Here is a 27,987-nt window from a genome sequence, read left to right as displayed (position 1 = left end):
AAAAAAAATCTAGGCAGACCTACAGAATCCATGCCTACATGGATTATTTTGAGCTGACTCTATTGGGAATCCCACACTTAACTCAGACATTATTTTCATTAAATACATGCCTCTTGGGATCCGTGGGTGGCACAGCGGTTTAGCGCCAGCCTTTGGCCCAGGGCGCGATCCTGGAGACCCGGGATCGAATCCCACGTCGGGCTCCCGGTGCATGGAGCCTGTTTCTCCCTCTGCCTATGTCTCTGCCTCTCTCTCTCTCTCTCTCTCTCTCTCTCTCTCTCTCTGTGTGTGTGTGTGTGACTATCATAAATAAATAAAAAAATTAAAAAAAAATACATGCCTCTTTGCTTACATAGCCAGGAACAGGCTACCGCTTACTTTGTATAATTTGGAAGTTGCTGAGAGTCCCCAAATCACCACTGTCAAAAAGACAATAGACCTGTCTATTGGTACCTGGATTCTCACAATAGAAGTGCTGTTTTGGATGTAGGCAGAGCACCAGAAAAAGGTGTTCAAAAGTTATCCCTGGCAGGGGTGACACTGGGGCAGATTTCTGTGTCCTCTCTCAGAAGCTAAGTAAACTTTGACTAACAGGAGAAGATGGGACAAGTCCACAAAAGGAACCATTCTTTTTTTTATTTTTATTTTTTCTCTTTTCAGGCTTCATTCTCTGTGTTGAAAGCATTGCCTCTGCGGTGCCTAGGTTCTTTTCCCAAGCAAAAGAGGCTCATTTAATTCCTAGATGCAGCTTTTCACAGTGAACTCCCATCATTTATTTCCCTTCTGTCACTGAAGAATCCATGTTAATGCTTGCAAAGCTCATTCCCTCGACTTTGCACCATGGTTGCCTGTGGGTTATTTGCTGACCAGCCACTGTGGGTTAGGCTACAGGAAAAGGAAGAAAGAGCCATAAAATATAAAGATAACTTTTAAGAACACAAGTTGCATGAGGAAGCTTTAAGAACTATGTCGAGGGACCAAATTCATCGAATCAGTCAGCTCCAAAGTAAAGTATGTACAATCACTTCAGTCCAAGCAAAATAATTCTTACTCCAGAAGCTAATCTCTCTGAATGTTTTATTGGCTAATGTGTGCCTTTATGGTCATGCTTCATAGAAGGGCATTTCAGTTTCGTATTATTCCATCGTTCCTGTTCTTCTCCCTTTGCTCCATGGTATTCTCTCCTATTCATTGCTCTGCAGTTCTTTTAAGTGATGTCGGGATCTGTATACTCATTCCATGGTCTCATATAGGAATGGAATGATTATCAAATATCTGCTTACTTTTGTGGGAGTTGGGTTTTGCTCCCTTAAAAACAAACCCTAGGCCTTCAGAGAAGAGAACTCAGCACTGTGCACTGTGTTGCTCTTTACAGGTAAACAGAATCAAAACCCCAAAACAAATAGATGAACTGATTGAAATTGAGAGTGACACAGGAACATGGTACAGGAGATGTTTTGTTCGGATCCGCACAGAACTCTATGGAGTAAGTAACCAACCTGCCCTGACTGCCGGCCAACTTGTTGCATTCTAAGTTGGTCAGAGGCAGGGTTGATTGTCACAGTTCCCTGCTGTCCAGGACACCTGAGTCCTGCACGAGGACCAGGTAAAAGGACCCCCCCCCCCCCCCCCAGGAAGAGCGGCCTAGCCAAGACATTCCATCTTTGGGAAGGGAAGGTGCTAGGTGAGGGGTCTTGGCAGGGGCGGGGCACACTGAGGTTTTTGGCTACTCTGTCCATCGGCTTCCAGGAAGCTACAAAGTGAAACTTGCAGGATTTGGTTTCCGATAGCCTTCAGCCTTTACATTGTAAGTTCAAATGAATCTGGTTGAAAGAAAACTCAGGGTTGTTTTTATAACTGGTGAAGGGGATTGGGGAGTGGGGTCACTGGATAGCCGCACAAGAAAACTAACTCTTCAATATTTCACAGATTTGGTTGACTTTCATGAGATGTTTCAACTACCCGGTCAGGGAAAATACAATAAAGCTTACAATTGTTTGGTTCACCCTGTCCTTCGGGTAAGTAATATTTAAGTTCTCGGGGAGTGAAATCTTTACATTTCCACCCAGTCACATGGCTTTCCTTTCTTACACTGTTTGACACTGTTAAGATGTCAGGAAAGATTTTTTCTTCAGTTTAGGTTTGCTGACCATTATAGTTTTATAAGCGACTTACCTTAGTTCATCATAACGCTGGGTGGTGAAACCCATAGTCCTTGGAAAGCCCCATGGGGCCTTGACCATGGCCAACGGCTCCCTGCTCAGGCCACTGCCTTGGCACTGCCTCCAGACACTGCGCGGCTCATTTCCTCACCTCGTCGGAGGCTTTGCTCAGATGTCACCCTCTCAGGGTCACTGCCCTCAGCCCTCTCTGCACCCTTCTCAGCCTTATGAGTCCCTCAGAGCACCTTCCACCTTCTTTATTCTGTAGAGAATAAAGCTGTGTCTCCCCCTCTGTGGGAGCTCTGTGAGAACAGGATTTTAAACTGTTTTGTTCACTGCTATGTGCCCCTGGCATGTGGTAAGCACTCAATAAGGCGTTACTAAATGAATAAAACCACCATATATGTGGTGGTTTTCCTTTTCTAAGGAAAGAGGAGGTAGGAAGAACATATCGGGATTTTATTTGCTAACAGCTTTAGAATATTTGTGTCCAACTCTAGTTTGCGTAATTTACCGTTTTTTTTCAAAGAGGCAGTTAGGTAATACCCTACACTTTCAGTTCAGTAGGCTCTTAATGCCCTAGTAGAGCCCAGCATCTACAATGCAGGTTCCATCTGGAAATATCCCTAAATTAAAATGGGAGAGTGGTTAAAGATGCCTGATCTTCCACAGTGCCATGAGATGTAGTAAAGGGGAAGACCAGGAAAGTGTGGATCAGGAGACCTAATACCTCATCATGTTCTGTGACTTGGAGACGCTACCAAGTTCTCTGTCCTGATTTCTGACTTAAGAGGGTTGATTGAGAATATGTAAAGTAACTCCCACTCAAGCTCTAAAACATGCATTAATCAATGAAGGCAGAGAAGGCTGAAAATGAACATGTATTAGTGCCCACTACATGCTAAACACTCAGCTGGGTACAAAGATAAGCCACTCGGAAGTTCTCCCCTTGATGTGGAGACTTACCTCATAATACCTGGTTTGCTCACATTTCGTTATTTATTACTGACCACATTTTAAGCTTTATGGTTTCCTTGTAATATCCCTGAAATGTCAAACAGTGCCTAGCATTGGGTCGCTATCCAGTAAGTGTTCACTGAATAAATGAAAAATTAGCTGAAACTCCTCCACATCATTGATGTCCCAGGCTAGCGTGCTTCCCTCATTGTTGCCATTTTCAAAGATTGTTGTCCTCAATATATGCGGAGAGAGAAGTGTGATAGACGTTGCATCCCTGAATCATTTCTGATTTAGTGGCCACCATTTACACCCCCACAGTTGTTCATTCATGGTGTGTGAAAAGAAGGGGCTGGAGATCTATGGAATCCTGAGGCAGAGATGTTTTAGAAATCCTGATGACAGTGACGATGATAAACACTGAATAGTCTTTTGAGCGCTCACTATGTGCACTTTGCACTTTGCATCCCGTTTAACCAGAGTAAGGAAAGGGGGCATTGTCATCTCTCTGGTATTAGAGGTAGGGCACCTCAAGCTGACATGAGTGCGTCTGAAGCATCACCTGAGGGCACCTGGGTGGCTCAGTTGGTTAAGCGTCTGCCTTCCGCTCAGGTCATGATTCTGGCGTCCTGGGATTGAGCCCCCCAGCTCTCTGATCAGCAGAGAGTCTGCTTCTCCCTCTCCCTCTCCCCCTCCCCACCCCACTTGTGTTCTCTCTCTCTCTCTCTCCTCACTCTCAAATAAATAAATAAATCTTAAAAAAGAAGAAAAATCACCCAAAGGACTCCATTGCCAGAATTTCTGATGCAGCCATTCTGGGTAGCATCTGAGACTTTGCATTTGTAACAAGTTTCAGGTGATGCTGATGCTGCTGGTCCAAAGACCCTACTTTGGGAACCACCAACTTAGAGCAGTACTCTCTAATAGAAATAAAATGTGAGCTGCATATGTCATTTTAAATCTCCTAGCGGCCACACTAAAGAAAATAAAAGGAAACAGATGAAATTAATTTTAATAATGTATATTTTTTAACTCATTATGTCCAAAATAGCATAGTTTCAACATTTAATCAATATAAAAGTGATTATGACTTATATTACATTCTTTTTTTTCTTAAGTCCCTAAATTTGGTATTTTAAACTTAGAGCACATCTCATTTGGACGAGCCACATTTCTTTTTCTTTTTTAAGTTTCTATTCAAATTCCAGTTAGTTAACATGCAATATAAAATTAGTTTCAGGTGTACAACATAGTGATCCCACACTTCTATACAATACCCGATGCTCATCACAACAAGCACGCTCCTTCATCCCCATCACCTATTTCACCTGTCCTCTGCCCCCCTCCCCTCTGGCAACCATCAGTTCTCTATAGTTAAGGGTCTGTTTCTTAGTTCGTATCTTTCTCTGTTTTTTTGCTTTGCTCATTTGTTTTGTTTTTTAAATTCCATGCAAGTGAAATCATACAGTGTTTGTCTTTCTCTGACTTATTTCACTTAGCATAATACACTCTAGCTCTATCCACATTGTTGCAAATGGCAAGATTTCATTCTTTTTTATGGCCAAGTAATATTCCATGTACGTATACACACACACACACACACACACACACACACACACATACACACACCCGTATCTTCTTTTCCATTCATCAGTCGATAGACACTTGGGCTGCTTCCACAGTTTAGCTATTATAGATAATGCTGCTATAAATATCAGGGTGCATGTTTCCCTTTGAATTAGTACTTTTGTATTATGTGGGTAAATACTCCAATTGCTGGATCATAGGCATTATTTTTCCAAAGAAGACCTACAGATGGCCAACAGACACATGAAAATGTACTGTCACTGATCATCAGGGAATGCAAATCAAAACTACAATGAGATATCACCTCAAAGCTGTTAGAATGGCTAAAATCAGCATAAGAAACAACAGATGTGGGATCCCTGGGTGGCGCAGCGGTTTAGCGCCTGCCTTTGGCCCAGGGCGCGATCCTGGAGACCCGGGATCGAATCCCACGTCAGGCTCCCGGTGCATGGAGCCTGCTTCTCCCTCTGCCTGTGTCTCTGCCTCTCCTTCTGCCTGTGTCTCTGCCTCTCTCTCTCTGTGTGTGTGACTATCATAAATAAATAAAAATTTAAAAAAAAAAAGCTTTCTTCCTTTGAGATTTGATGACTTTCTTTAAAAAAAAGAAACAACAGATGTTGGCGAGGATACGGAGAAAGAGGAACCCTCCTACTCTTGGTAAGATTGCAAATTGGAGCAGCTGTTGGTGAAAAACTACATAGAGGTTCCTCAAAAAGCTAAAAATAGAGCTACCCCATGATGCAGCGATTGCACTTGCCACATTTCACCTGCTCAGGAGCCACATGTGGTTACTACACAGCACAGCAGCACGACTGAGCTGTTGCCTGCTAGAAAAATACATTAGAGGGTAAGGCAAAAAGTGGAAATAACCTAGATTTTCAGATAATAACCTGAATAATGCTCTTCCCAGCCTTGAACCACTTGAGAAATTGGTCTCTGCCCTTGAGCTAAGAGTATCACAGTAGTGTAGGAACCAAGAAATATTCCCTATTAGTAAAGAGGTCATTCTTTAATGACACAGTTCTTGGACACCAGGAGTTTGTACCAGCAGACTAGGAGATGGGGTTCCTCAGGAAGCCTGGGTTAAAGAGAAAAACATCAGGGCCAGGAAGCCTTGTGTTGAGAGAGAATGCAGGTCCCTTCCCAAAGGCGGAGTGCAGGAATCGCATACCTGGGGTTTCCTGGGCCATCTCTCCGGCGTGATTTTTGCAAACTTCAGCATGGGACAGAGGGGGCAGTACAGATTACTGTTGGGTGATTCCTAATATTGCAGGGAGCCAGTCAGAATCAGAAGTGTTTCTCCAGGAACTACTACCTCTCTGAAGATGTCAGGGGGGCAGTCACTGGCACCAGTGTGCTGGTACCTTTACGTACTCACATTTCTTTTCTTTGCAGGTACTATGGCTTATCTGTGTGGTTCCCTGATGTCATTAAACATCTGCAGTCGAATGTGTTGCCAATTCAAAAGATAGAGAGAGAGAAAATTTCAAACTTCAGTGTTAACTTTACAATGGCAAATCAGCTTCACCTTGGAGCGGAATACGAGAATGGCAGGTCCAGAAGCTTTGACATAACTTACTTTGCTGTGTGTTCTGAGAAATGTATTTCTTCTTAACCTTCGTTGCACAGAAGCATGCACAGTTGTTTGGTTGTTTTGTTTGAGTCTGTACGTTAGTCATTCTCAAACTGAAACTGAACACTCCCAAATGGGCTTTAAAAAGGTACATGTGTATCAGTACTTGACTTAAAACCACTTCTGAAATAGCCATTTCACATTTGTTAAATAGTGGAATTGACTACTATGAAAAGAAAATTTAGAGAGACACTGGAGAGGCCACAGAAACAAGACATGGAAGAGAAGAGTGAGGAGTACGAGGAAACAAGTTGGGTTATAGTGTTAGTTAATCCAGAGAAGAAATCCAAGTGTGATTTGATGCCTGCCTCCCTCCCCTGAAAGAGGGGACAGCTTTTCAGAAGCCCTTCCTTCTCCACTAGGCTGGTCAAGAATTGGCATCATGTTGTATCAGGAGGACTTGTCACCACAGAACAGGAATGATTCCCCAAAGTGCAGGGTTTTGAAAATATAAAGTAAGTTAGCAAAGGACATTTTTGAAGATGGCATCTGGAATGCATCTTGAACAAGGAGAGAGAATGGGCTCAGGAAGGCAGTTCCGATACATTCTTTCAGGGCAGATAAGGGATAGACGAGGCCGTTTGTTTCTCTCGATTAGCTGTTGTCTGAACAAATAATGGCTGGTGTGATGGTTTGCATCATTCTTAGGAAATTGTCCCAGATGCAGAAATGGTAAAATTAAAAATTTTTTAAAAACTGAACAAAGTTCTCCAGGGGAAAACCACTTGGAAGGCTGAAAAAGAATTCTGTAGGATACTTTTGGTTTATATAACGAAAGGGAGAATTAGGAAGTAGAAGAAATTGTTTAAATCGGCAATCCCGAGAGGGGCCTAATCCTTATGCAAGCCACGTAGGATCACCATCCCTCTCCCACATGAAACACCAACCCAAGTCTGCACTTGTTTTTCCATGGAAACCTTAGAATCACGTGCTCTTGTAATTGCAGGGTAAAAATTTACTTCCTTTATTTTTTAAAGTATTGTTGCTCCATTAGAAATGCCTGAGCTATTTGTGCCTCTGACATATTTTAAATGATGCTTGTTAAAGTTCTAAGCTGATTATTCAGTCACCACTAGTAGCTGTTTTACATTAGCAATATAAAGATTAATCATTTGAATAGTATCAGAATCTCGGTAAAACATATATATTTATTTGGAAGGTGATCGAACTTTTATCGTTGATTATCAATCCATGTCTCCTGGAAGTCCTTCTCATACAAGCAGATCTGAGTTGTAGGCTCTTTTAAGGTGTTAGGATCATCACGACTGTTACCATCCTCACCATCTAGAATCCCCCACCTGGCAGCACCCAAAAGGTTTCATCATTGTACATTGTACATTTTTCTAAAAATAAGCAGAGCTCTCTCATTGCTCTGCTTGGTTCAAGGAATACTTGTTGGCTGTGAGAAAAAAAACGTTCATGGGAATGAGAGTGGCCTATGAGCTGCTTTCTTTCTGTGAGCCCAGAGTCAATGTTCTCTCTTCAGAATAACTGGGAATCTCTATATGAAAATGAAGAAACCTTGAGTTTTTAGCTTAGGAAACAGACTTTCATTAAAAGTGAGCTTGCGGGATCCCTGGGTGGCGCAGCGGTTTGGCGCCTGCCTTTGGCCCAGGGCGCGATCCTGGAGACCCGGGATCAAATCCCGTGTTGGGCTCCCGGTGCATGGAGCCTGTTTCTCCCTCTGCCTGTGTCTCTGCCTCTCTCTCTCTCTCTCTGTGACTATCATAAATTTAAAAAAAAAAAAAAAGTGAGCTTGGGAGGGGCAGCCCTGGTGTCCCAGAGATTTTAGCGCCACCTTGGGCCCGGGGTGTGATCCTGGAGACCCGGGATTGAGTCCCACGTCGGGCTCCCTGCATGGAGCCTGCTTCTCCCTCTGCCTGGGTCTTTCCTCTCTCTCAGTAGCCATCAGTCTCCAAACTCTCTACCTTCAATAGCATACTCTACAAAATCTGTTACCAACATTGCAAAAGCTAAGTGAAGTTACCATGATGGCCATCTCTTCTGCTGGAAAATAATATCAGTGAGCCAAGAGATAACCAAAGGACAGGCTGCATGAGGAAGAGTGAGGAAAGCTAAGAGCTTAGAAGATCCAGAGGCCCTGCTTGTCGGAGCCTCCATAGTAGGGCATCAGATCTCTAAACCTGTTTGACTTCGCTTCAAATCGTGATGGACACAGTCATTGATAAGAATTTGTGTGTGTGTGTGTGTTTTGGGCAGATTTCTAGGGATGAAGTTCAAATCGATAACTTTCAAAGATTCAGTTTTTAAGGCCTGTACCTTTGAGGATGTGACTTCAGTCAACACCTACTTCAAGAACTGCACATTTGTTAACACCATTTTTGACAACACAGGTAAGTGTGCTACTTAGCCCTGTCTGGGGCCTCTTCAAATGGCCCAGTTCTTGGCGGAAATGAGATACCCCTGTGATAGTGGAGGCAGAGGCTTAGGGGGACAGTGGAAATTAAAGGAATGGATTTCCGGGGATCCCGGGTGGCTCAGCGGTTTAGCGCCTGCCTTTGGCCCAGGGCGCAATCCTGGAGTCCTGGGATCAAGTCCCACGTCGGGCTCCCAGCATGGAGCCTGCTTCTCCCTCCTCCGGTGTCTCTGCCTCTCTCTCTCTCTCTCTATGTCTAAATAAATAAATAAATAAATAAATAAATCTTAAACAAAAATTTTTTAAAAAAGGAATGGGTTTCCTTAATCAGATTGGATCATAGTTAAGCTTTTATTATTTGTCTCTGTTAAATTTAATGCAAATAGGACTTGTTGAAGTTCCAAGTTAAACACAAAATCCTTGGAGCGCCTAAGTGGCTCACTCGGTTGAGTGTCTGGCTCTTGATATTGGCTCAGATCATGATCCCAGGGTCTTGAGATCAAGCCTGGTGTCAGACTCCACACTGAGCATGGAGCCTGCTTAAGATTCTCTTTCTCTCCTTCTGCTCCACCCCCACCCACCCTGCTCACATGTGTGCACACTTTCTCTCTCTCTCTAAAAAAAAAAGAAGAAAAAATCCTTTGAGTAATTTTTTTTAAAGATTTTATTTATCTGAGAGAGAGAGAGCACACAGATGGGTGGAGCGGCAGAGGGAGAGGGAGAAATGGACTCCCCGCCAAACAAGGAGCGTGATCTTGTATCTATCAAAGGCAGATACTTAAGTCACTGAGCCACCCAGTGCCCCTCCTTTGAGTCATTTTTGAAGAAAAAAATTACCCTGTAGTTTATTTTGGGTTTTTTTTGTTTTTTTTTTATGATCTTGGTTTCAAAATTTGATGTCCACTTAAGTGATCATGCCTGAACTGCAGTGAACAGAGATGGATAACATACGGCTATACTTACTGAGACAGTTTTTTAGTCCAATCCATGTGATGGAGTTTGGAAAACTTTCCAGGGGAAAAGAGGATTGGGGATGGGAGGAGGGGACAACTGATTGAGCATCTACTGTCTGCTGGTTCCTACTCTCTGTCTTTAGACATTCATTATCTCATTTGGTGAGATAATAGTGGAGGCTTGAAAAAATTAAGTAATTTGGCCATGTTCTTAGACCTGGTAACAGCTAACATTTGAGCTAACATCAGTTTGATCTGATTGCAGAGCCCATGCTTTCCCACCTCTACCCTCTGGTGTGTCTGCCCTGAGTCCAAAATAACAGCCCGGCACTGGCAGGAGTATAGCGCTGCCTTGTTACCAGCCCTGCCTTCCTGGTGCTCAGATAGGAAGCAGCTCTCCCCAGCTCCAAATGACAGTGGCATTAGGTGTCTTCAGGTGTTTTTAAACAGTGCTGTCACTTTCTTCTAACTCATTCTGCCTCAGAAGACCAGCTTTTTAGGTAGATCTTGATCAGCATGGACAATAACAGTTTTGATTCCCACTGCCTGTTAGCAGAACCCACCATTCATCTGCAACCCCTCCTTGGATACATCCAAGTTCAAGTCAAAAAAAAAAAAAAAAATCAGCAGCATATGCTAATGACCTTCTAATAAGGGCAAATCTTACTCCTTTGTGAGTTCTTCTGCTTTGACCTCAACTTCTGCATTCAGCTTCAAGGGCCCAACAAAGTCCTGTTGCTTCTCTTTGCCTCAGAGTCCCATAAAATAGCAATGATGAGATTGATTCACGCGCATTTTGAAACATACTGTTTTTGTAATCCTAGTTTGGAAGCTAGTAGTACTCTAATGATAGTACTTATGTAACATGATAATTAGAACAAAGTAACATTACAAAGGACTAAGCAAGTAATATAATTAGCACTGGCCAAACATAAGAAATCAGAAGATAACTGGACTCTTTATTCCTTTATTCAACAAAGGTATCCTTCATTCAGCTACTGTGTAATGTGAGGTTCTAGACTAGCCCCGGTGCTTGGGCCAGGCCCTGAAGTCCTCAAGGAGCTTACAACACCGTGATTCTTTCCTGAATTCTTGACAAGCTTTCTTATACTGGTGCACAACCATAACGAGCTTGATGAATGGTCTTTGTGTCCACAGATTTTGAGCCATATAAATTCATTGATAGCGAATTTCAAAACTGCTCATTTTATCACAACAAGACGGGATGCCAGATTACCTTTGATGATGACTATAGTGCCTATTGGATTTATTTTGTCAACTTCCTGGGGACATTGGCAGTGTTGCCAGGGAATATTGTGTCTGCTCTGCTGATGGACAGAATTGGGCGCTTAACGATGCTAGGTATGTACTTGGTTTCATGTAAAATAAAAGAGCTGCCCTTGCGATCTACGGGGAGCCTGGTTCCCACTGTACCCCCTACGCCTTCAGGGATTTGCATCCCGCAGAGATGAGGAGAAATCCCTTAAGACCTTTCATTAGGGCTAAGTTTTAATGAAAATTATGTCTAATTACATTTCGTTGAGCAGCTTCCATGAGTTAACAGACTGAAGAACTAATTATGTGTGACTAATGTATATTTTTCCACTTAAGTAGCTGAGTAATTGGTGATATGCATTTCATGCTTGCTGTGTTTAGAAGGCAGTCGGAGAGGCAAGCCTTTATACAGGTGAGCCGACCTGTACCTGAGCTTTTGGAGTCCAGGCCACAGCTTCCCCTTGGGATTCAGTTTTGCTGAGAGATGTCAAAGACCCAAGGATCATTCTCTACTAAGACGATGGGAAACATTGCAGCCTTTTGTCTCTTTCATTGGCAGGTGGCTCCATGGTGCTTTCGGGGATCAGCTGCTTCTTCCTGTGGCTAGGCAGCAGTGAATCCATGATGGTAGGCGTGCTGTGTCTGTATAACGGATTGACTATCTCGGCCTGGAACTCTCTTGATGTGGTCACTGTGGAGCTGTACCCCACAGACCGGAGGTATGTAGAAGTGGGCCTCTGGGAAGAGGCACTCTAAGCTTCATGCGACCACTGAAAACTCAGAAAAATAAGCCAAGCTGTCATTCCCAAAGAAAGTGAAAATCTAAAAAAATACCTGGGTTATGAGGTTGTAGTTTTCACTCATACCTTTTAAAAAGGAAGTGTCAGGGCAGATAGTTGCTAGCAGGAATAAGTAATAAGGCAGCGGAACTTGTGAAGGAATTTTATTGTGTTCATGACTTGGTTTGTTGGATAACAACATGAGCAACCTATTGAAGTCATGAGATGTAGGACATAAGAGCCTCTCTTGGACCACATTTTGAGCTGCTAATCAGTCCTCCGAGGGCTCTTACCTTCCTTTGCAAGTGTCTGCACAAGCTCTGTATTAAGCAACCACAGAGAAGTACCATATCTCTTGACCTTCCTGGTCTGTTGGAGGAAAACCCAACACATTTCCAGGTACAACAACAATAGCAAAGATTGCTATTAGAAGGAAATTCTGGGGGCACCTGGGTGGCTTAGTTGGTTAAGTGTCTGCTTTTATTTATTTTTTTTAAAGATTATTTATTTATTCATTCATGAGATACACGCACACACAGAGGCAGAGACACAGGCAGAGGGAGAAGCAGGCTCCATGCAGGGAGCCCGACGTGGGACTCGATCCCGGGTCTCCATGATCACGCCCTGGGCCGCAGGCAGGTGCTAAACTGCTGAGCCACCCGGGGATCCCTAAGTGTGTGCTTTTAGTTCGGATTATGATCCAGGGGTCCTGGGATTAAGCCCCGAGTCTGGCTCCCTGTACAGTGGGGAATCTGCTTCTCCCCATCCTTGCCCCTACCCCCAACTAATTTTCTCTCCCTTTCTCAAACTAAATAAATGAAATCTTAAAAAAAAGAAGAAGAAGAAAATTCTGCATTGGTCCCAAAGTGGAAACAAAAAAACTTTCCATCTTATATCAGAGAAAGGGCTAAAAGACAGTTTTTGGGTAGAGCTGGAGTAGCTGAATAATTAAAAGAATAGAAGCCCTGTTTTTCCATTTGACATGAGCAAAGACAAATGGCCTTTGCCTTCTTTTTTTCACATACGCTTTGTCACCATGGAAGTTCTCTCTGCTGGAGGATGGGGCCAGTATTTTCTGAACTTTGAAACAGAGGAGGGATTTTTCTAGGACTATGCAGAGACATATGGGATAATAATTTTCAACAACATCTATTACTGAGCTTATAGGAACATTATGGGAACTATATAACCTTCTCCTGTAGCAAATTGCAAACTCTTGTGTATGTCTGCTTATCACGTGTTCTACTAGACTTTCAGCAACCTCCTATTGAATGTTAAGGTTCCAAAAGGAACCATATATTCCACATACAGCATCTCCTTCATTCATTCAATAAACATTAGTTCTCTATTATGAGTGAGTTTCTGGTGTAGATGCTACAGGTCTTAGGATAAGGGTGCTGCCAGAAAAAAAAAAGAAACAAAGAAACAAAAAAAAACAAAGAAAAGATTAAGACTCTGCAGTATCCAGTGGGCATTGTTTTATCAAGCCCCCTTCCTGCAAACAGGGCCCAGATGTAGATTAAATTATACATTTAAAATAAACCCCTTAATGTTAAAGCAAGGCTATGGCATAGCTGGATGGATACCTTTTTGTTATACGTGTAAGGGTTTGATACTATTTTAGATGAATCAGCTGCTCATCCCTCTACCATAAGGGATGGAAGGATGAGTATTCTTCTATGGCAAAATCTAACTTAAAAAAACAACTTGGGAAGTTCCTCAGGTGAGAAACATGGACCTGCTGTGATTCTATTGTTGGAATTTTACTAAATTTGATGGTAAAGAACAGAAATTGCTACTTGTGTTTGCTACTTGTGGTTGTCTTTGAAGCAGAGAACTATGCATGTGCAGATTTTCATAGGAGATAGGGCTGTGCAAGAGCAAGTGGGGCGGGCAGTGAAGTCTGGAAGAGCTGCAGTGAAGCCTGAGCCCAAGGGAAGCAGTGAGGAAGGAGAGTGCACTGCCCTGACCTCCGACCTCCGCAGCCTCAGGAAGCTTGGCAAGAAGGCCGTTGGGGGTAGGGGGGGACGGGGGGGGGGGGGGGGGGGGGGGGGGGAGTGGCGACAGTGTCGGCTTCAGACACGTCCTGTCTGTCCTGGGAGCCAGCCTGCGGTACATGTTCAGTCATGGGAGCAGCAGAACATGGGGGTGCCTTTCAGGACACAGCAGCTGGGGCAGCCTTGTGGATGGCCACAACCTGTATTTTTACCACAGTCACACCCTTGTGTGTGGACATTCTCCTCCTTAGACAGATGTCATTAGATACTCATTACACTCATTACAGTGCACCCTTCCTTCTGTGCAGAGTCTGCTCTCCAACATGCAGGGAGCTCTAGCACCCCTTTCTGAGAAGTTGCTCTGTCTCTTCATTTTATGTGATAAAAATTGGTAATTCTTCACATTTCATTCTCTGTTATGCGAGGAAGAGGACTGTCTCTGCTAAATCTGCATGGTCCAGTTATTTGCTTTGTTCCTTCTCATTCTGATTTTCCCTCCTTTATTCCTACCTTATTAGTTTTGGGGTTTTTATAAGCTACCCTAAATCATTTCATAGAGAGGCAGGAAAATTCCAAACTAAAATTATACATATTTATGGAATAGCACTTTTCTGTGCCTAAAAAAAAAATGAAATAAAATGACAACCACAAGCTCTCTTTGTAATGGAAAGCCCTATTTTTCCCCCTCTGCACTCAATATTTTACTTCTGGCTACCATGATCTGGGGAGTTTTCTTAATTTTCTATGATTCACAGCAAACACCAACGGGATGTCCTACAATCTAACTTAATTCTGACACCATCTACCTGGAGATAGTATCAGATCCCACAGGTTAAGGGCTCAGTTCCCACAAGTTCTCATGACCCCTTCCTTGGGTTTGATCATTTGACTGGCTCACAGAACTCAAGGGAACATTGACTTACATTTACCGATTTTTTTATAAAAAGATGCAACTGAGGAAGAGCCAGATGGAAGAGATGTATCGGGTGAGGTATGAGGGAAGGGTGAGGACTTCCATGCTTCTCCGGCTATGTTACCTTACCAACACTTCCAGCGTTGGCCACCCTGGAAGCTCAACATCTTGTCATTCAAGACTTTTTATAGCCCACCCAGCCCACCCCTCCCACTGCTTCCCAGGTCCGACCCTCTGATCACTTGCTCCTGAAAGATCTACCCTCTTCTGAGGCTTTCTAGGGGCCCCACTCTAAGTTACCTCATTCACATAAATTCAGGCAGGTTGAGATGGGTGCATGATAAATAACTGGAGGCATGCCTATCACGTTTTAGGAGCTAGGAACCTGGATAGAGACCACATATATTTCTTAGATCACACCTCTCCATGGTCTAAGTGTCACTGTAATTCTTTTATCCTCAAAATCTCAGCACCAAAGGTAAGCCTAACATAATTGCCTGATGACATTTCAGCTTTTCTCCCAGGTTAGAAAGATCATGGGCAGGAATGTCACGTGATAATTTGAGAGACATAGAAGGCAGTAGAAGGACCCTCACAAACACACATTTTTGCAGAGTCCTTATAAGATGCAATTTGTTTGTGGAGATGTAAGGGAATCCATTTTTTGGAATAGAAGCTTAGGGAAACGTTTTTAGTATGTTCTTTAATACTCTCTCACACCAAGTGTATGGTATCTTTTCCAACACTGATCAATTCTCCAATTCTCACACCACGTGGAGTTGGTATCAAATCCGACAAGTTAAAGGGCTCAGCCCCACAAAACCACCCCTATTTCATATGCGAGCTGCAAAGAGGGTGTCCAGCCACCTATCCAGGTTCCTAGAACTCACACTTCTGCCCAGCCAACTACAAATTTGTGAATTTCCACAACTCCGAGCAGGTTTGATAAGTGACTAGATAAAGAAGTATATAGGTTAAGGTGCAGAGGACTCCCAAGTGCATGAGCCTCCGTTTCCATGGAGTCAGTTAGGGCATACCACCCCCCTCCTAATGTGTGAATGTATTCATTGGTCTGGAAGCTCTCCAGATTTATGGAAGTTTCATTATATTGGCTTGATTGAAGCCTTCATTAATGATAACTGAATTTTATCTCCAGCATCTCTCCTCTCCCTAGAAGTTGAGAGAGGGGTGGGGAGGTGAAAATTTCAACTCTCTATTCACATGGCTGGCTATTACTAGAGACCAGCCCCCATCCAGAAGCTATCTAGCAGCCCTTCAAATTAAAACAGATGATATGTAGTTTTCTGTTATTTTGCAAAAAAGCTAAGCTTTTAGAGCATCTGGGTGGCTCAGTGGGTTGAGGATCTGCCTTCGGCTCAGGTCATGATCTCAGGACCTAGGATCCTAAACTCCTAAGTCCTGGGTATTAGGATGGTAAGAGGTAGTAGGTCAGAGCAGACACAAAGGTAACTTTGATCTTCATGGAAATCCATTGGAGTGTTTGGGGCAGAGTAGCGACATAATCTCATGTATATTTAAAAGGAGAATTGGCTTCTTTGTTTAAAATATACTACAGATGATCTGAAGTGGAATCAGGGAGACCCATTAGGAGTGCACTGCAACAATCGTGGCCGGTGGACATGGTAAGAATGGTTAGATTCCACAAATATGTCGAAGACCAACAGGCATTGCTAAAATATCAGATGTGAGTATGAGGAGTAGGCGCATGGGGAGATACTCAGGATGACTTCAGGGTTTCTGACCAGAGCCTGTGAAAGCCTGGGATTGCTGTTGCTGTAGGGACGATTAAGGAAGGAGAAAGTTAAGGAGAAAGAATCAGGAGCTCAATTTTGTTCCTGTTAAGTCTGAGATGCTATGATATATCCAGATGGAGATGTCAATTAGGCAGTTGCACATATGAGACCAGAGTTCAGGGAAGAGGCCTAGGTAGGAGGTAAAAATTTGAGCCCTTTAAGTGTCTAGATGAAATTTAAAGTCATGATGTGAGATGACGCCATCAAAGGACGAGGTCTAGGTAGAGAAGAGGGGAGTTCTGAGGACTCAATCTAGAGACACGAGAGAATCCAGAGGTCCAGCTGATGGGAGAAATCAGGAAGGGAGACTGAACAGGAGCTTGGCGTGAGCTGTTGGCACTTCTGTGTCCTCATGGCTCAGTGGACACTTTTACCCCTGCTTCGTGGAGCTCAGAGCAAGGAGCTCCCACCTTATAAACGATGAAACGCAAGCTGTCCCTGAGCCAGCAGACCTATCTCCTGGGTAATTCGTCCAGCAATGTGCTCCGGCCTTTCTCTAGCCACTGGCCGCCTCCTTTCTTCCACCTTTACACATACACAGTTTTCGGCGACCTCAGAAAGCATTTGAAAGTAAACCCCTGATTGTTCCCACCTGCTATTTATTCCCTGCTCATCCTGGGCAGCTGCTGTTGTCACCAGCACTGTGGGATGGCCCTTTACCTCCAAGAGCTAAACCCAAGCATATGCCCAGTTAACCAACCTAAGCCCCTCCCCCTGAGGACTGTTCCTGTTTACACAGAGGAGTTCCCCCATTCATTCCCCATGCTCGATCCTGAAGGTCTTTATTCTTGGATCTCTTACTGACCAGCTGTGTGGCCTCAGTGAGACCACTCAGCATAACTATGCCTCATTTGTTTGAGATACAAAATGAGGACATGCTCCATCTGTGGTTATGAATATAAAGACCTCACTTCATTTTTTTTTGAAGGTTTTGAGATGAAGTATTCTTTCATGCAACTATCTTTTCTAACCAATCTACATTCTGTGTCCCTTCATTCTACCTTATTTTTCTTTATAGACCTTGTCACCATATTATATGTGTCTATGTTTTATGTGACCCGAGTCTTTTTGGCCATTCAGGCAATGTCAGACCTTTTGTGTCTCTGGCAGCTAGGAGTGAAGTATGAGGGGCTGGGAAGTACATGTATCCTTCCCCCACCGCCTCTCTCCTAGGTGGCGTATTACAATGGCAGCAGATCCAACCAAATGTGCAGATGGGCACAGAAACAGTCAGACAGCCTGCTCTTGACTCCAGGGAAGTCCATCTCCCTCCCCTTGCATACTAACAGGCCCTTATTGGAAAGAGCTATGGGAACATCATGATACACTGAGAGGAGGACCATCAGATTTGGGCTACTCACCTTGAAGTGTTGGGGTGTAGGACCAGTGGACTCTAGAATCTAGAGTTTCAGCCAAGGATACCATTCCACCAGTTTAAAGTTGCTGGCTTGGAGGGTGCTTCTTCATCCATGGAGCTAAGGGCAGAACATTCCTTCCAATCAGCTGCACATCAACTGTTCATATCATCAATGAAAAACTATCTCTTTGTTCATTAACAAACTTTTCTCATGCAGATTTCTAAAATGATGTGTAAAGTCCTAAATAACTATCTCTGGCCTGTTGGTTCCTGATTAACATGTTTTACAGTCTAGAGTATAGAACAACTTCTTTGTGTATCGAGGTAGTTCTACTTTTTTTTTTTTTTTTTTTAGATTTTATTTATTTATTCATGATAGACATAGAGAGAGAGAGGCGGAGACACAGGCAGAGGGAGAAGCAGGCTCCATGCAGGGAGCCTGACACGGGACTCGATCCTGGGATTCCAGGATCGCGCCCTGGACCAAAGGCAGACACCAAACCACTGGGCCACCCAGGGATCCCCAGTAGTTCTACTTTTTAAAAAAAGATTTTATTTATTCAAGAGACAGTGAGCAAGAGAGAGAGCACATGAGCGGGGGCAGAGGCAGAGGGAGAAGCAGGCTCCCTGCTGAGCAGGGAGCCTGATGCAGGGTTCAATCCCAGGACCCCAATCGTGACCTGAGCCAGAGGCAGGCACTTAACCAACTGAGCCACCCAGGCGCCCGTATACCAAAGTACTTTTAAAGTAATTACCACTTGGACCATATGATGATAGCATGTTAAGGTGTGTGTTTGTTTAGCATCTGTCACCCACCATGTGAGCTCCTTCAGGGCAGAACTTTGTTTTCCTTATTTATTATGTAGCTCTAGGTGAATGGGAGGAGGGTAAGATTTAATTTTTTAAATTGAGCTAGTTCTGGGCTATAGTTTTCCTTCTCGTGTGGGATCTAGCACCACACCCTCCCTCTGCCATCTAGGTAAGCTGGTTAGGCCTGTTGTGAGTGGGGGGCATTCCTCTCCCCTCCTCTCTGGCTCCCTCTGCACCCCTTTCCACTTGAGCCATCCAGAGCCTGTGACCTCCCAGTGCATCAGCTGCCAGCAACCCTTGGCCACAGAGCACTGCCTACTGAAAACCCTCCTCCTCCTTCATCGCCTCTCTCCATCAGTAGTTGGGAGGAGACCTGGCACTGCCAGAAAAAAAGCAGGTTACTTAGGTCAGTCCTAAAGGACTGACCTAAGTAACCTGGACCTAGCCTTTCTGGACCTTGGTTTTCTCATTTGAAAAATGGTGGTGAGGGATGCCTGGGTGGCTCAGCAGTCAAGCATCTGCCTTCGGTTCAGGTCGGGATCCCAGGGTCCTGAGATCGAGTCCTGCATCGGGCTCCCTGCAGTAAGCCTACTTCTCCCTCTGCCTGTGTCTCTGCCTCTCTCTGTCTCGTGAATAAATAAATAAATAAAATCTTTTTTAAAAAACAGAGGTGAGTCAGGCTCTGTGCCGAGGATTTAGGTCACCTCAGTGACAATATCTAATCGTCACTCCAAGCCTACAAGAGTAAGGAGCCTTACTCTGTTTTCTAGAGAGGAAAACGAGGCACAGAGAGGGAAAGTAACTTGCCCTGGGTCACTGAGACTCAAACCGGCTCTGTGACTCTGCAGTGCTGCTCCCAGCACAGACACACCTGCCCCTCTTCTAGCAGGTCTGGGGTGGAGCTCTGGGAATTGGCTCCTAGGAAGCTCAGCTGGTAATTGGGATATACAGTTGTGCTCAGGAATCCTGGCCTTACATGAACTCCAAGTTGCCTCCCAGTGCTTGCTTTTGTAGCATTATCTACTCTGACCCAGGCACTCAACCTACTTCTACCTAGCTTCATCAGATACAGGGTAAGCCACAAAGACTTCCGTCGTCATTGCCTGACCATGACTATTTGCATAGTGACAGCACAAGCAATAGGAAGACCCTGGATGGGGATGGGGATGGGGATGGGAGGGGGATGGAGGGCTGCTTTGGGCCCAGGGATCCTCTTGGCTCACAAACCATAGGTTGTCCTTCTCCACTTGTATGTAAGGCAAGCCCTGCTTGCAGTGGTATAGGATGCCATCTTCCCGAGTTAAGGAGGACACATACTACTTACTTGGACAAAGCAAACTTTCTCTTTCCTTGAAGATCAGAAAGCAATTGAATTCAGTTTTTTCCAGCTTACGAATATGAAATTGTACCTCTGAGAAAGCACGATGATAGACGGACATCAGTAAACACACATGACCTGACTGATGCCCCTGAGGATGCCCTTGATAGAAATCTACCTCCAACGTATTTTGAAGATGTCAGGAAATTCCTTAGTTCCTTCTGCAAGTGTCCGTGTGTCCATGCGCCCATCCTGAGGGTGGTCATGAATGAACAGAAAGACTCCACAGTCTTGCCCTAACAATTAGGCTGAATCCAGACAGAAGAGCCTGGTGTTTCCTGATGAACAATCCAAATGAAGGAGATCTTACGTAGGACAGTGTTCACTGCAATACCTCATGTCTCCCCTGTTTGGAGAGCCCCTAATTATCCAAGGGTATGGTCACAGAAATAATGGCCATATGCCTCATCATTTTGTCTTAAAACATGAACATGGGATGGTCTTATTAATGATTGGGGGGAAGCAGAAGCAAAATTGTATGAATCCTGTGGTTTGTAATAATAGGGATGTGACTAGAAGCACACTAAAAGGAATTCAGAAATGAAAACCATTTTTTGGAGGGGTGGAGTGGATGTTTGCTTTTGTAAGTTCCTTTGGCATGTGATAGTAAATTCAAATCAATTAAAAATGCAGTTATCTCTGGAAGAATCCAGGGTTCTCAGCCCTGGATACACCTTAGATTAACACAAGGCTTCAAAAAAAAAAAAAAAATACCAATGCTTGGGCTCCAGCAGAGCAATAAAGTCAGAATTTCTGTGAGTGTGGCCCTGGGCATCAGTATTGCCACCCCACTGTGTTATAGAAGTTCCCCGGGTGATAGTGGGCACCAGACTTGAGCAGCCCTGGGTGAGGCTATGGTCATGCATGTCCATGTACCCTAGTTCAGCCACATTGCTCTTCAGACCCCACACTGAAACAGCTGCATGAGCAAGTGGGACACTTGTTTGAGGACTGGGGTTAAGCGGTCATTTGGCACTCAAGAGGCCTTTGTGGGAGTGTCTAAGACACACTGAGTAGGGTACCATGGAGATAACTTAGATATGAGGATGTTTTGAGAGTCAGAGAGCACCTTTGTCCACATCCCATCCTTCACCTGGAGAGCTGAACTGCTTCCAGATGAACTCTGTTCTCATCCACCCCCTCGACAAGCCTTTCTTCAGTTCCCCCATGCCCAACCTAAGATCCCCTCCACCCCCTTCTCTCCTGTAGGACCCTGTGGCTATATATATTAAATTCTTAGCAAGCTGTACTCTCATGATCTTTTTGCATCTGTCTTAATGCAAAAGGGGACTTTATCTTACTCATTTTGGGCTCCCTGGTGCCTAGGGTAGAGCTTGGCACATCATGCTTAATGAATGATTATTAAATGAATACATGCATAGAAGAATGCATAGATTAGAACTATATTAAGAACCATTTTGCTTCTTAGATTAATATTCAGTGGGTTTCTAGTGCTCTCAGCACTGTAGCCCAGTAGCTCAGATGGATTCAGTGGTGAAATAGCTTTTTTACATAAGTCTGGGAAACTTGCCATCATTTGTAATGCTGTTTCCATGAGAAAAAAATGAAATTCATTTTGTGCTTTAAAGAGCCAGCTTTTGGATGAATCCCTAGATCACGATGCACAGTAGCCCCCCCTTATCTGAGGTTTCCCTTTATACAGTTTTGGTGATTCATGTCACCTCAGGTCTGGAGGCAGCTGAGCCTCCTGACACAGCGCCAGAAGGTCAGTAGTAGCCTGACAGCATGTCACAGCACCTGCGTCACTCACCTCATGTCATCTCCTCGTATAGGCACCTCCTCATCTCACGTCATCATGGGAAGAATGAGTGAGTACAAGGGTGCCTGGCTGGCTCAGTTGGTGGAGCATGGAACTCTTAATCTCAGGGTCATGAGTTCAGGCTCCACAATGGGTATAGAGATGACTTAAAATCTTTAAAAAAAATAAAATTTAAAAAGGCAAATGAAAAAATAAATATATAAATAAAATTAAAAAAAAAAAAAAAGGTGGGCAGCCCCCGTGGCACAGCGGTTTAGTGCCACCTACAGCCTGGGGTGTGATCCTGGAGACCCAGGATCAAGTCCCACGTCGGGCTCCCTGCATGGAGCCTGCTTCTCCCTCTGCCTGTGCCTCTGCCTCTCTCTCTCTCTCTGTCTCTATGAATAAATAAATAAAAAATCTTTAAAAAAAATTTTTAAATAAAAATAAAAAAAAAGGCAAGTGAGCACAGTATAGTAAGATATTTTGAGAGAGAGACCACAATCACCTAACTTTTATTATGGTGTATTGTTGTGATTGTTCTACTTTATTGTTCTAGTTATTGTTAATCTGTGCCTAATTCATAAATTAAGCTTTATCACAAATAAGTATGTATAGGAAAAAACAAAACAGGGTTTGGTATTACCTCTAGTTTCAGGCATCCACTGGGGGTCTTGAAACATCTCCCCTGTAGATGAGAGAGAGCTATGCTATCACTAATTTAAGGACTGTCTGTGCTTTGCAAAATGCACTTTGTTGAGTCCTTTTCTAACTTCTAGCAGCGATTTGACTGCTAGATAAGTTGTCCAGAAAAAGCTTTTTCCAGAAGTTTACATTAAGCAAAGAGAATGCTTACATTTTATCCCTAAACAGGTAAATTCCATGAACTGAATCTGGATCTACCCCATGTCAGGCCTTTTCAAAATGAGCATTTAGTTCATTTCCCTGATTTCAGCAGTCCGTGGGACAGATTCTTGAGTCAGCGTTCAAAGCAACGGCCAACAGTGGCAAGGCGCCTACCATGTGCCGGACGCTGCCCAAGTGCTACTATTATTCTGCATCCCTTGCTTCTTCCCAGGAGCCCCCTAAAACCCATGGCTGACCCTGCCCTGAAGGCTGACCCTCACTAAATAAGGTAGAGGCTGACGGTGAGGGCGACACTTTGCTCTCTCTATCTGGAATGGTGCCGGCAGTGTCCTTTTCCCAGCCTCTAATCAAAGCTAGTAATGACATCCATGAGCTGGAACCCACTCCATTGGGAAGGCCCTGGGGAAGCCGCAGTCCAGCTGCAGTGAGGGGGTGCTCTGGCGGCCACCCCCCCCCCCAGGCGGCTGAGCCTGAGCACCACAGTAAGCCTCTCGCAAGAGCAGCAGCAGGCTCAGACCTGGACACCCGGATTAACGGTGCAGGGCCACAGCCACCGTGAGGACCTGCTGTGATACCAGGGTGCTGTTTGGGGAAAGAATCTCCATTTAAAAGATTTAAGTAGCAAGAATTGCAAACAAGGGATTCTGGCTGGAGAGGTAGGGGCACAAGGGATGGAGTTTATAGGAAGATAATAGATCGTTTCATTCTTTCTCCGTGGTCCTTGCTTGTTAGGAGAAGGAACATCTTTGGTCTGAAAAAAAAATTCTGTAGTGGGTGTAGTGGGTGGCTCAGGGCGCGATCCTGGAGTCCCGGGATCGAGTCCCGGGATCGAGTCCCGCGTCGGGCTCCCGGTATGGAGCCTGCTTCTCCCTCCTCCTGTGTCTCTGCCTCTCTCTCACTCTCTCTCTCTCTCTGTCTATCATAAATAAATAAATAAATCTTAAAAAAAATTATGTAGCTTGTCCTGCGTTGAGGAGTCAGCTGGTCAAACTCTCTGAGCTCCCCACCCTCCAAAGACTTATGAGCATGAGGTGACGCGTACGTTGTGTGTCTATAGAAGTCCATGGCTTTCCTTGAAGGAAAAGCAAGGAAATAAACGAACTGAAAGCTTATTTCCTTTATAAACAGATAACCAGCAAGGGCGAGATACCTTGAGAATGGTTTTTGTAGCCCAGCTGTGTGTCCAGTGCATGGGAAATCATACCCTCTGTCTCGCAAGTATTAGAAGAAATAATTTACTTATCTAAGGAAAGAACGGTTACATTTTCTCGAATGCCAGTGCTAATTTAAGGAGGCTGTATGCTTTATATCCATACGAGACTTTCATGTGAAGAACTGCCCCTGCTCTGTCAATGAAAATGGAGAGTCATACGATAGGAAAGATTTGATCATTTGTGGTTTTTTAGAAGCTTCCGACACCAGATGCTCCCAGTGCCGTCTCTTCAGTGCTGTCCAGGAACCTTCGGGAGCTGTCCGTACCATGAGGAGAGAGTCACCTGTATTCTATACCTTGTTCAGAGTTACAGCTTGGGAAAATACAGTTATTTCAACCCAGCTGTAAACTCTCCTGGGGTCATTCTGCAGGTTCAGGGTGGAGATACTTCTTCCTACGGAAGAATGTTTTTCTCTTATCAGCAACATACTCACTAGCCAGTTTTCCCAGAACGATAGAGTTTATCTTACTACCATAAGATGTATTTGGTCATTTATGACCCTTGCTTCTAGAAACTAAAATGCGGTTTTAAAAAAGTGAAGGGCGTCAATCTGAGAGGCTACTACTCTAGTATTTCAGCTCTCTGACTTTCTGGAAAAGGGAAAATTAGAGACAGCAAAAAAGTGGTGGCATGAGGTTACTAGGGAAAGAGGAGGAATAAATTGGAGGTGCCCAGGGGATTTTAGGGCACTGAAACTGTTACTCCATATGATCCTCTGATGGATACATGTCATTATCCATTGGTCAAAGCCCATGAAATACAAAACACACAATGAATCGTGACATAAGCTATGGATGTAAGTTAATAGCAACGTACTAACATTGGTTCATCAGTTGTAAAGGTATGTACCATACTAAGATGTGAATAACAGGGGTGCGGAGTGAAGGGAGTACATGGGAACCCTCTTTGCTTTTCACCCAATTTTTTTGAAAGCCTCAAACTGCTTGAGAAAATGTTAATGAAAGAAAAAAGGAGTTCATGGGTGACGGACACTGGGTGTTATTCTGTATGTTAGTAAATTGAACACCAATAAAAAATAAATTAAAAAAAAATAATAAATAAATAAATAAGAAAAAAGGAGTTCAGCCTCATGGCATCTCCACGGAGGTGGGGGAGGCAGTACATGATGTCATTGTACTTAAGTCCTCTGTGGTACCTGACATGTGGCCTCCAGCAATTTCATTTAAAAATAGTTATCAGGGGCGCCTGGGTGGCTCAGGGCATGATCCTGGAGTCCCGGATTGAGTCCCACATTGGGCTCCCCGCAGGGAGCCTGCTGCTCCCTCTGCCTGTGTCTCTGCCTCTCTCTGTGTCTCTCAGGAATAAATAAATAAAATCTTAAAAAAAAAAAAAAAAGGAAATAGTTTCAGCCTATTAAATCTTATCTTTCTAGTGGTTGTTGCTATCAGCAGTCTCTTTATTTAAAAACAAACCAAAAAGAAGAAGCGTACAAAATTAGCTTGCTATCTTCTCAAGAAGTTCCTGTTTTTCTGTCAGAGATCCTGCTACACCCCTTCCACAGTCCACACAGTTGGTGATGTCGCCACACTGCTCAGGCTTGCTTACTCGGTGTCCTGGCCAAAAAGAAAGTTGGTGTTTTGCTCCCTCCTCTGTTTTGACCCAGGAACTCACTGGCCCTGGACAAATTCACAGGCTTAGCTCCTACAGAAGCTGTCGTTCTCTCTGTGATGTGGGAAGGAGGGGCTGGTTAGATAATAACCACAATAAATGTCTCCGCTTTGTAGAAAATGTCACTAGGGACAGCTCTGATAGTGATGAGTAGTTCTTGTGACTGGCCGAAGGCAGGCCCACACTTACACATTTACAGATCAAAGAGACGTGTACTTGATGCTGCACTTTACAGCAAATAAAATACACTTCCCTCTGGAGGGAGGGGAAATGCATCCAACAATTATCCTGCATTCAATTTGCCTTTAATACACAGGTGGGTCCAGTGACAGACAGGAAACCGAACTGGCATAAAGGCCGAGAAGAGTCATATTGTGTCATGATGTCAGTGGTGTCAGGATGCTCTCATACAAATCATTTCCTACCTAGAAGTGCACAGTCAAACCACATTCAAACGCCAGCAGAGTGAACAGGATCTTCTCTAGGGCTGTGATCTGCTCCTCTCCTGGACATGATTTTCCACGCAGAACTCTGAGGAGGATGGAAGAAGGGCCAGGAGCTCATTTGTGGGCCCTCAGCCTGGCATTCAGTGTTTGCCTGGGGCCAAAACATGGGTGAAGAGAGCGTGGGGATCCACCTCTGTGGCACCAGAAAGATGAGGAATGCAAGCCAGTCACCCCTAATTTTCCCTGAAAATCCCATGGCTTTAGTTATTTAAAACCTCACACACTAACTAAGCTATGAGGAAAGGGAGGGAAACAAAGGCTAAAGAAATACATGGTCCAATATTTTAATTTAACTCTGGAAGAGAGAAGAGACTTGTTTTCCCGAAATTTCCTTTTTCTTTCTGTTCATGATGAACTGGGACTGCTGGGAAGGGTAAGAATCAGTCGAGGTGATGAGAAATGCGCTCGCGCTGAAGGAACGGTGCCCACAGCAGGGTCCCGGCCCCAGATGTGCTATCGAGCACGTCATTACTCGCCTTAATGATACACATCCAGGGCATTTTTGGCTCAGGTTGCATCTGGGCAGTCACTTGGTCAACCTCATCTTGTGTCTTCCCCTTGCAGGGCGACAGGCTTCGGCTTCTTGAACGCCCTGTGCAAAGCAGCGGCCGTGCTCGGGAACTTGATATTCGGCTCCCTGGTCAGCTTCACCAAGTCGATCCCCATCCTGCTGGCGTCCACTGTGCTCGTGTGTGGAGGACTCGTGGGCTTGCGCCTGCCGGACACACGAACCCAGGTCCTGATGTAAGGGGAGCAAGCCGCCCGCAGGCGTCTGTCTCCTGCCCTGCTCGACACTCCGGACTGACCCAAGGCTTCAGATTTTTTCAGATCTCAAAAGGTGGAAAATACCAGAACACTAACTCTTGCTGCGACTAAGATGTAGATGCCAGGCCCCCCACTTAGGTGTGATTGCGGCATTTTCCCTGCATCCTCACCCGCCCTGGGCCGCTTGGGCTCCGGCTCCGCAGTCTGAGGAGCGGCTCTGCGGCGTCCTGCTGGGCCAGGCTGCCTACGGCTGTGCTCACCGGGTGCTCCGGGGAGCTCGCGGGGTGCTCACGGGGTGCTTCAGGGTGCTCCGGGGAGCTGGTGGGTTGCTCAGGGGTGCTCCGGGGAGCTCGCGGGGTGCTCCGGGGTGCTCATGGGGTGCTCTCGGGGTACTGCGGGGTGCTCAGGGGCGCGGGGGGCGGCCTGCTTCTGACCCACGGGGGCATGTTACTGCATCTGTGCCGGGACGGGATTCTTTTTTCTTTTTTTTTTTTTTTCTTTGAAACAGAGTGATATTTCCTTTTTACTTAGAAAAGGACGCCCAGCAATCCTCGCCCTTACCGCAGGACCTTTCAGAGGCACCGGTGCGGCGCGGGGGTGGGGTGGGGTGGGGGGGGTGGGGCTCCCAGAGGCCTGACGGCGGAGGTGGCCCTGCCCACGAGAGAGACAGGCCGCGCGGGGCGGCGGGGGTCAGGGTGGACCGCGTGGCCGGACCTCTGCCGGCGCGGAGGGGCCGCGTGGTGTCCCGGCGGCGGCGCGCGGCCCGCGACATCGGGAACCCGGAGACCGCCCTTGGCCCCGCGCGCCCCGCGCCCGCCCCCGTGGCCCTCCCCTCGGAGGGTCGGCCGCTCACGCCGGGCGCTCGGGGGCTGCAGGCCGCAGGGGGCCCGCCCGGAGCCGCGCGGGGGGCCCGGGGGGGGCCGCGAGGTGGGCGGAGCTCGGCGGGGGCGGGGCCGCGTCCTGCGCTCACCCCGACTCCGGGGCCTCCCTGCGGCCAGGCGCTGAGCAGCCCCGCAGACGTCCGGGGTACCGCAACATTCCCGCCCTCCCCCCGCGGCGCCCCCCGCTGCAGACCGCCCGCCAGGCCCTGGGGCACGTTCCTTCCTGAACAGCCATTAATCGAGCAGCCCTTGAAGTACCGGGTCTGTGCTCGGGTGGCCCCCGCGGGGCCGAGCCCCAGGAACCCCGCCCGCAAAGGCGGCGGGAGGAGGGAAGGGAAGGCCGGTGCAGCCCGGGGGAGAGCCCGAGCCCGCAG

At 45.5% G+C, this 27,987-nt stretch overlaps 1 protein-coding gene across 1 annotated transcript in view; it reads left to right on the top strand.

The window, feature by feature from the left end:
* SV2C (synaptic vesicle glycoprotein 2C) overlaps nt 1–27,334 on the top strand; it is a 207,706-nt gene extending 180,372 nt beyond the window's left edge. Inside the window, exons 7-13 of the mRNA XM_049108368.1 lie at nt 1,376–1,486; nt 1,930–2,018; nt 6,102–6,260; nt 8,560–8,693; nt 10,828–11,031; nt 11,504–11,663; nt 26,532–27,334. Coding sequence (XP_048964325.1) covers nt 1,376–1,486; nt 1,930–2,018; nt 6,102–6,260; nt 8,560–8,693; nt 10,828–11,031; nt 11,504–11,663; nt 26,532–26,715 — 1,041 coding nt within the window. The 3' untranslated portion in view covers nt 26,716–27,334. The remainder of the gene's footprint in view (nt 1–1,375; nt 1,487–1,929; nt 2,019–6,101; nt 6,261–8,559; nt 8,694–10,827; nt 11,032–11,503; nt 11,664–26,531) is intronic.
* Nucleotides 27,335–27,987: the final 653 nt, after the last annotated feature.

The sequence above is a fragment of the Canis lupus genome, chromosome 3 (genome assembly GCF_003254725.2).
Source record: "Canis lupus dingo isolate Sandy chromosome 3, ASM325472v2, whole genome shotgun sequence".
Taxonomy (NCBI): domain Eukaryota; kingdom Metazoa; phylum Chordata; class Mammalia; order Carnivora; family Canidae; genus Canis; species Canis lupus.
This window is presented reverse-complemented; position numbering and strand designations above follow the sequence as displayed.